Source organism: Otolemur garnettii, unplaced genomic scaffold (assembly GCF_000181295.1).
Source record: "Otolemur garnettii isolate 467f Iridium unplaced genomic scaffold, OtoGar3 scaffold00018, whole genome shotgun sequence".
Classification (NCBI taxonomy): Eukaryota; Metazoa; Chordata; class Mammalia; order Primates; family Galagidae; genus Otolemur; species Otolemur garnettii.
The window spans coordinates 17,119,257-17,129,138 of record NW_003852413.1 but is presented as its reverse complement, the minus strand read 5'-3'; the positions used below and the strand labels follow the sequence as shown (position 1 = coordinate 17,129,138).

The window sequence follows — 9,882 nt, the reverse complement described above, 5'->3', positions numbered from 1 at the left end:
GCTGGGGATTCGAACCCGCCACCTTTGGTGTACGTGGCTGGCGCCTTAGCCGGTTGAGCCATAGGCGCCGAGCCTAAAATCTTTATTTATAGACTGGGCACAGTGGCTCATGCCTGTAGTCCTAGCACTCTGCAAGGCTGAGGCTGGTAGATTGCTTGAGCTCAGGAGTTTGAGACCAGCCTGAGCAAGGGCAAGATCCTGTGTCTACTAAAAATAGAAAAGCTAGCTGGGCATTATGGCAGACGCCTGTAGTCCCAACTACTCTGGAGGCTGAGGCCAGAAGACTGCTCAAGCCCAAGAGTTTGACGTTGCTGTGAACTGAGATACCATTGCAGCAGAATGAGACTCTGCCTCAAAAAAACCCCCCAAAACCAAAAAAAAACTTTATTTATTGTATTGTAGTTTTATGCTTTGTCTTTTAATTTCTTTTGTTGATGATTCATTGGGCTTCCAGAATCTGTGGGATGGTGTTTTTCATCAGTTGTGAATAATTATTAGCTCTTTTCATTTCAGATATTATCTGACTTGTTCTTTTTCTCCTCCTATGAAATTATAAGTAAACGTATGTTAGACCATCTCATTTCATCACCATGCTCTTGACTTCTTTTCTTTTGTCTTTATATGTCATTATGGAGAATTCACAAATTCTGTTTTGTTGTCTCTAGTTTTTTTTTGAGACAGAGCCTCAAGCTATCCCCCTGGGTAGAGTGCCGTGGCATCACACCTCACAGGAACCTCCAACTCCTGGGCTCAAGCGAGTCTCTTGCCTCCGCCTCCCGAGTAGCTGGGACCACATGCGCCCGCCACAATGCCTGGCTATTTTTTGGTTGCAACCATCGTTGTTTGGCGGGCCTGGGCTGGATTTGAACCCGCCAGCTTAGGTGTATGTGGCTGGTGCCTTAGCCACTTGAGCCACAGGCACCAAGCCTGTTGTCTCTAGTTTGTTGTTAAATTGACTGAGTTCTTCATTTTTGTTACTACTTTCTTATTTTATTTTATTTTTTATTTTTTGAAACAGTCTCAAGCTGTCACCTTGGGTAGAGTCCCATGGCATCATCATAGCTCACAGCAACCTCCAACTTTTGGGCTCATGAGTTCCTCTTGCTTCAGTTTTTCTATTTTTAGTAGAGATAGGGTCTTGCTTTGGCCTCAAACTCGTGAGGTCAAGCAGTCCACCCACCTCAGCCTCACAGAAGGCAAGGATTACAGCCATGAGCCACTACACCCGGCCTGTTACTACTTTCTTAAAGAAAAATTAGTGTTCCTTGTAGGTTCAAGGATGAACCTTGTAGGTTCAAGGATTTTCAACTTGTCTGTCATTACTTTTCTTTTTCTAGTTTTAATTTTAATTTTTTTGGAGATAAGAGTTTCACTTTGTCACCCTTGGTAGAGCGCTGTGGCATCATAGCTCACAGCAACCTTAAACTTAAACTCTTGGGCTCAAGTGCTTCTCTTGCCTCAGCTTCCCAAGTAGCTGGTACTCACAGGCACCCACCACAACACCCAGCTATGGTTTTTTTTTTTTTTAAGAGACAAGGTCTTGCTCTGGCTCAGGCTGGTCTCGAACCTGTGAAGTCAGGCAGTCCACCCACCATTGCCTCCCAAGTGCTGGGATTACAGGTGTGAGCCACCATGCCTGGCCTTTTATTTCTTAAAGGTAATAGACATGAATGTCTTATAATCTAATAGTTATGGTATCTGAATTTTTTTTTTTTTTTTGAGACAGAGCCTCAAGCTCTCCCCCTGGGTAGCGTGCCGTGGCATTACAGCTCACAGCAACCTCCAACTCCTGGGCTTAAGCGAGTCTCCTGCCTCCGCCTCCCAAGTAGCTGGGACCACAGGTGCCCGCCACAACGCCCGGCTATTTTTTGGTTGCAGCCGTCATTGTTGTTTGGCGGGTCCGGGCTGGGGATTCGAACCCGCCACCTTAGGTGTACGTGGCTGGCGCCTTAGCCGGTTGAGCTATAGGCGCCAAGCCTCTGAATTTTTTTTAATCTGTTCCTGCTGTCTCTTGTTTTTCTCAGTTTTTGCTATGGCTTCATTGTTTTTATGCTTTGTTTTTTAACTATGTAGTCCTTACTGTTCTTGAAAACTTATTTGGGAGATCTTTTTGATATCTAGGATGAAGAAGTATTCCTCCAGGGAGAATTTTTATTTGCTTTTTTTAAGTGCCTAGAGATTTTACCTGTTAACTACTTTAAACTACAGAATTTGTCATTTACATGGTGTTTGTGTGGTTTATTTTGTTTGTTTCTTTCAACCATCAGGAAATAATGTTAACATTTCTCAGGGGAACCCTAGAACCTTGTACTACCAGTGGTATTTCCTTGCAGTTCCCTAAGGTTGGAGGAAACTTTTTTTCAGGTTTACCCTTTCCTTGAGAATATAGCCCTCATTGAAGTGGGAAGTGTTTCTCATGGATCTTTCATCCCTGAGTGGGCTTTGGTCTGTGACTGACTACTTGACATCATGGTGCCCTGAAAATGGAAATTCAAGATCAGCAGGTGTCTTTAGGCCATATATGACTTTGGTGCCTTTTTTTTACTTCTTTCATGTTCTTAATTTCACTTATATTTTGCACTAGCAGATCCCTAGTATTTAATCAAGTCTTCAGTGCTTTTAGGTTTTTTTTTAATAGGTAGTATAAACTCTGTAAGTTGATGACTTAGGGACTGTAACAAACTGGTCACCATATGGTTGTGGTCAACATAAGGAACTAGGCCTACTGTACTGATATGTGTAAGTGGTACATGTCCAGTCTATGAAAATTAGGGCGATTTTAAAAAGTGTCAATAGAGGGAGGTGGTCAACTGTACAGATTCTACTGTATATATTGCATATATAATATACATACGGTTTTTGTTTGTTTGTTTTGTTTTGTTTTGAGACTGAGTCTCACTTTGTTGCCCTGGCTAGAGCGTCACGGTGTTAGCCCTGCTCACAGAAACCTCAAACTCCTCCTTGGTTTAAAAAATTGTCCTTCCTCAGCCCACCAAGTAGTTGGGACTATAGGCTCAGGCTAGAATGCCTGGCTAATTTTTTCTATTTTTAGTAGAGACTTGAGTCTCACTCTCACTCAGGCTAATTTTGACCTCTTGAGCTCAAGGGATACACTTCCCTGGGCCTCCCAGAGTATTAGGATTATAGGTGTGAGCCACTGTGCCTGGCCTTATAGTTTTTTTGTTTGTTTGTTTTGTTTTGTTTTTTCGTGGGTTTTTTTTTTTTTTTTTTTGAGACAGAGCCTCAAGCTATCCCCCTGGGTAGAGTGCTGTGGAATCACAGCTCACAGCAACCTCCAACTCCTGGGCTCAAGCGAGTCTCCTGCTTCAGCCTCCCAAGTAGCTGGGACCACAGGTGCCCGCCACAATGCCAGGCTATTTTTTTGGTTGCAGCTGTCATTGTTGTTTTGGTGGGCCAGGCTGGATTTGAACCTGCCACCTTAGGTGTATGTGGCTGACGCCTTAGACACTTGAGCCACAGGAGTTGAGCCCTTACAGTTTTTTCAAGGGAAGATTGGTTCACACATCTTAACCTGCCATAATTTAAGAAATATCTTTTAAAATTTTTCAATCCTTGGCAGATACTTATTGCATATGTAATGACAGACTGATTAATTTTTATATTGTAGTTTCAGAGATACATTCTCCCATGTAGTGAAAATATTGTGGTAAATGGGTACCACAGGTGTTCTGAAGCCTGAATTTAATTGTTGTATTTGGTGGGGTCAGAGTGTTGATCTTGAGGAGTACTCTAGTCATAGATCTACAAACTAAATTCCTTTGCCAGGATCATTTTAATTAGTTTCTTTTACTTTTATTTTCTAAAATGAAAATTTTAAACCGGTCAGTTGTAATGAGTGACACCTGTAATCCCAGCATTTCTTTTCTTTTCTTTTTTTTTTTTCTGAGACAAAGTCTCATTATGTCACCCTTGGTAGAGTGCTGTGCCATCACAGCTCACAGCAACCTCAAATTCTTGGGCTTAAGCAATTCTCTTGCCTCAGCCTCCCAGATAGCTGGGACTACAGGCGCCCGCCACAGTGCCCGGCTTTTTTTTTTTTTTTTTTGGTTATAGTTGTTATTGTTTGGCAGGCCCATGCCAGGCTGAAACCCGCCAGCTCTGGTGTACGTGGCTGGCGGTACTCCAGCTGCTGAGCCATAATCCTAGCATTTTTGGAGTCATAGGCAGGAGGATCACTTGAAATCAGGAGTTTGAGACCAGCCTAGAAAACACTGCAGGATCTTATCTCATTGCCAAAAAAATATTGGCTGAGTGTGTTAACATACAACTATAGCTCCAACTCCATAGGATATTAAGGTGGGGGGATTGCTTAAGCCTAGGAGTTCCAGGCTGCAGTGAGCTATGTTGGTGCCACTGCTACCCCAACCTGGGTAACAGGAACAGAAAGAAACCTTATCTCTTAAAAAAAAAAAAAAAAAAAAAAAGGAAGAAAGGAAAAAGAAAAGAAAATGTTAAATAGCTTTTCCTGGTAAAGATATATATGATGCTGAGTATGAAAGTTTGACAATTCAGAAGTGGTAAAATGGAAAGTCTCCTCCAAAAGAACTATTTCTAAAGAGTGAAGTGAATAAATATTTGTAGACCTGTATATCCACATGTACGTTTACACAGTAGATTTTCTTATTTCCATTCTATTAATTGATATTCTATAAACATTTGATTTTATAAATAGTGCTACAGTGAATATCCTTGTACATACTTGTGTACTTACATGGTTTTTTTTTCCCCTTGAGATAAATCCCCTAATTGTAATTCCCAAGTCAGAGTATGGTCATTTAAAAATGTCATTATGGGCTGGGTACAGTGGTTCATACCTGTATTCCCAGCATTTTGTGGGGCCTAACTAGGAGGATTGGCTTGAGCCCAGAAGTTTGAGGCCAGCCTGGACAACAAGGCTATTAAAAATATAGCATTTAGCCAAATGTGGTGCACCTATAGTCCTAGCTATTCAGACTAAGGCTGAATTGTTGCAGCGAACTGTGGTTGTGCCAGTGTGCTCCAGGCGAGGCCACAGAATAAAAACCTGTTTCTATTAGAGAGAGAGAGAGAGAGAGAGAGAGAGATGAGGTCTCTCTGTGTTGCCTAGGCTGTTCTTGAACTCCTGGGCTCAAACTTGTTTTCCTGCCTCAGCCTCCACAGTATCTGAGACCCCAGGTGTTGCCACTGTACCCAATAATTTCTCTTATAATGCTAGTCTTTTGCCTATTTGTTTTGGAATATTTTAATTGTTTTACTGGTGGGTGGGAGCACATTATTTATTAAGGTTGTTAACTTACTGTCATTATATTTAAAATATTTTTGACAGCTGGCCAGGTGCAGTAGCTCACACCTCTATAATACCAATACATGGGAGGCCGAGGTGGATGGATTGCCTGAGCTCACAGGTTTGAGACCAGCCTGAGCCAGAGTGAGACTTTGTCTCTAAAAATAGCTGGGTGTTGTGGCGGATGCCTGTAGTCCCAGCTACTTGGGAGGCCGAGGCAAGAGAATGAATCACTTGAGCCCAAGAATTTGAGGTTACTGTGAGCTGTGATGCCATGGTATTCTACCCAGGGTGAGAAAATAAAGTTCTGTCTCAAAAAAATTTTTTCTTGACTTTTTATAACTTTATCTTTTAACTTTATGCTGACTTTTTATAGTAGTCAAATTTATCAAGTTTTCCCTTTATGACTTATGTTAATCTTACATGTTCCTATAAATGTTATATACATGTACATATGTATTTGTTTTGAGACTCAGAGTCTCTGTCACCCTGGGTATACTGCTATGGCATCATCGTAGCTCAGGGCAGCCTCACACTCTTAGGCTCAAGTGATCCTCCTGCCTCAGCCTCCCAAGTAGCTAGGACTACAGGTTCCTACCACAACACCCAGCTAATTTTTGTTTTTAGTAGAGATAGAGTTTTGCTCTTGCTCAGGCTGGTCTTGAACTTCTGAGCTCAAGGGTTCCTCCTGCCTCGGCATCCCAGAGTGCTAGGATCACAAGTTTGAGCCACCATGCCCAGCTAAAATCTGTATTTTTAATGTCATGTTTTAAAAGTCCTTCTCACTGCTAGAAAGTTATAAAAAACATTGTGTTTTATTCTTATAATTTTATGTCTGCTATATATGATAGTAATGTACTTTTATCTACTACCTACACAAATATCTTACTGTCTTTTTAACAGGTTCCCACTCATTTGAAATATGCTTTAATCACAAACTATATATTCATATTATATGGATCTGTTTCTGATTTTGCTGTTCTTTGTCATTAGTCACTCTATTCCTGTGCCTGTTTAATACTGCTTAAGTTAATGGAGCTTTGTAGTAGTTTTGTTATCTGGTCACATTTTACTGATATTCTTTATAACAACTACATGGCTAATTTGATTATCTTTACGAGTGAACATTAGAATTAATTTGTGAGATTCTATAAAACAACCCCCAAAAGAGTAAGATAGAACCTAGATGACCACTTTCCCACCACAGCATTTCCCTGTGTGCAGGGGAAATGCCAAAGCATAATACAAAAAACCCTAAACATTGGTTTTTAGAGAAATTCGACCTCTGTACAGTTTGAACCCTGGAATGTGGCATTACCATTTAAGTCATCTTATCTGTGAACATGTATAGTTTTTTCTTCACATGTATCCTGCACATTTCTTATGTTTACTTTCAAGTATTTTATACGTTTCTTTTGCTATTTTGAATCTGCTTTTCCTTCTATTACATGCTCAGTTATGATCAAATGTTTGTTATATGAGGAAGCTTTTAATTTTTGTATATTTATTTTGTATTTGGGCCATCTTACTGGCCTCTGTTAATTGTTACAGTAGGTTTTCAGTTGATTTGCTTAGCGTCCTTTGTGAATAGTTATATCATCCAAAAATGACACTTTTTAAATCTTTAATGTTTTCTAGTATTTATACCTCATATTTTTCTATTTTATTACATTGGCTAAAGCTTCTATAATAATGTTGAATGTGTTAATATGTGTTCCTGTCTTGTTTATAACTTTGATGAATATTGTAACATTGTTATGATATTTTATGTTAATGTTTTAAAAAAATCCTTTGATTTATTAAAGGGGGATACTTTAAGTTTTTTTAAGAGTTGCCCATTAGGGCGGTGCCTGTGGCGCAGTGAGTAGGGTGGCGGGTTCAAACCCCGCCCCAGCCAAACTGCAGCAAAAAAAATAGCTGGGTGTTGTGACGGGCGCCTGTAGTCCCAGCTACCCAGGAGGCTGAGGCAAGAAAATCGCCTAAGCCCAGGAGCTGGAGGTTGCTGTGAGCTTTGACTTCACGGCCCTTTACTGAGGGCAACAAAGTGAGACTCTGTCTCTTAAAAAAAAAAAAAAAAAGAGTTGCTTAATAATGTGCATATCCTTTCTGTCACCCAAAGGGCAGAATCATAATTTTTCTCCCTAACATGAGTGTAATGAGTACCATCATCATATCTATTATTATTGAACCATTCTTTTTTATGGAATACTATACATAGTTGTGTTATATTATTCTTTTAGTATACTGTGGAACTTGTTTTGCTTGTGTGTTTTACATTTTCACATCTAAGTATAATATCGTGAAAATAGAGCTGAGAGTGAATTAAGCTAAATATAGGACAAATGTCTTAATTTTTGTTAACCTGCAGGATAGAAATAACATTGGATTAGGGTATTATGAGTTGATTTATTGAACTCTACAGAGTAATCTGTAAATTCAGGGTAATACAAATATAGAACTATATATTGTCATAGAATATAGACATAGAAATATAATGTCATAGAAATATAATGTCATAGAATTTCTAGTTTTTAGACAGGTTATAATCCCATCATAATGTTGTTGTACTCTCCATAATTATTTTCAGAGAAGTCTTTTTTTTTTTTTTAATCAGCTTATATTTGGTACTTTTGTTTTTACCTATTGCATTTTTGGGTAATATCAGATTCTCTTTCTCATGTAATTTGCATATTTTTTCAATGTTTTCCAGCGGCGAGTAGAGCAGCCCCTTTATGGCTTAGATGGCAGTGCTGCAAAGGAGGCATCAGAGGAGCAGTCTGCCCTCCCAACCCTCATGTCGGTGATGCTAGCAAAGCCTCGGCTTGACACGGAGCAGTTGGCACAGAGGGGAGCTGGGCTCTGCTTCACTTTTGTTTCAGTGAGTGCAAAGGCTAAATTCATTCAGATCCTTGTCATTGCCCTGGAGCTCCTTAGGGAAGTTGGGTTAATTATTTTGGTAGAGAGATGAGGACGTTTCTAATTCTATGTCACTTCTAAAGGTGTTGTGTTACAACACCTTAACACAGAGCTGGGTTAAGCTCCTGAGAAAGACAGCTTTATCAAAAAGCCTGAGCATACAATGGGAAGAAAAGTATAATCTTAGATCGACAAAGAAGAAAATACAGATCAAATTCCATTACAACAAAAATACCTGTGTAATTGAAAACAAAGTCTCCAAGCTCCAGCATTAAGTTATTTAAATTAATATTTAAGTCCGCACAATTTTAGTACACAGGCAGGCATTCTGTAGTAAGCTTACTGGTCTTTCCCATTGTGGATTATATGGCTACCTACACACTTGCCTTCCCACCCCTTTGCATTGTTGGCACAGTTACTTTTTCTAGGAATGTTTGGTTACCTTTGCTTTCTTCGTTTTGCTTCTTTCTTTTTTTTGAGCCAGAGTCTCATTATGTCACCCTCAGAAGAGTGCTGTGGCATCCCAGCTCACAGCAACCTCCAACTCTTGGGCTTAAGCCAGTGGTTCTCAACCTTCCTAATGCTGTGACTCTTTAATCCAGTTCCTGTGGGTCATGACTCATAGGCTAAGAACCTCTGGCTTATGTGATTCTCTTGCCTTAGCCTCCCAAGCAGCCGGGACTATAGGAGCCCGCCACAACACCTGGCTGTTTTTATCGTTGGAGTTGCCATTGTTGTTTGGCAGGCCTGGGCTGGGTTTGAACCCACCAGCTCTGGTGTATATGGCTGGCACCACAGCCGCTGAGCTATAGGCACCAAACCCATTTTGCTTCTTTCTTCTTCTTGGAAGAATAAGAATTTGAGTCTTGTGAAAATGTGACCCCATTTTAATTTGCCAAGTTATAATCCAGTTTGAATCAAAAGTTGTTAGTTTTCTTGGTTTCTGTACCTTACTGTGTATCTATTTGTTTCCAAAAATGGTATAAAATAACAAAGTCCCATTCCCTTATTCCATTCCATCCTTTCAAATTTTTTCCCTCTTAGTGGTTTATTTCCTTCAATTACAGTCTGTTTCCTTTTTGTTTGCTCTGTGGATTCTATGAATTATTAATCCAGGTGCCAAATGTATTCAAAAAGACAGTAAAAATGGTACCTGTTGCAAGGGAAGGAAATAAAAATAATGAAACAGCCAGTTTCTATTAATTGTTATAATAATTAGCCATTTTGCATATTTTGGAATGTTTTCTTATAGTTATTGTAGCTTTACCTCAAGGAAGATAGCTAGGAGGTCCTCAAATATTGTCATTTCATTCATTGTTTTGTGATAATGATAATGAGAAAAAAAAAAATCCCAGAGAGGGGCATGTTAGGTTCCCTGGCATGTCTATAAAGTCCCAGTCTAAGGAAGCGTAGGTGTGGAGCGTGAGTGTGCCCTGGGATGGAATGGTATCCTGTCCAGGCATTGGTTCTTGTTCTGTGCCCTAAACTGCTGGGGTAGGCCCTGGCCACCATCAACTCTGAACTGGAATAATTGGCTAAATTGTTATCTTACATGTTTTTGTTAATCTTTCTTAAATGGATATATAGCTCACATTTATTTCAGTGTTCAAATTAGAAGTGTTTTGGTCTTTATTTAGAATTTTGGCGATGTTTTTACTTACAGAAATATGCGGCTCGGCGCC

The 9,882-nt window shown here is 39.9% G+C and overlaps 1 protein-coding gene across 7 annotated transcripts in view; it reads left to right on the top strand.

Annotated features, from left to right (window-relative positions):
* TLK2 (tousled like kinase 2) overlaps window positions 1-9,882 on the top strand; it is a 138,795-nt gene that overhangs the window by 63,678 nt on the left and 65,235 nt on the right. For all 7 annotated transcript variants that reach the window (XM_023511098.1, XM_023511095.1, XM_023511094.1 and 4 more), the window contains one exon: window positions 7,995-8,162. In XM_023511098.1, coding sequence (XP_023366866.1) covers window positions 7,995-8,162 — 168 coding nt within the window. The remainder of the gene's footprint in view (window positions 1-7,994; window positions 8,163-9,882) is intronic.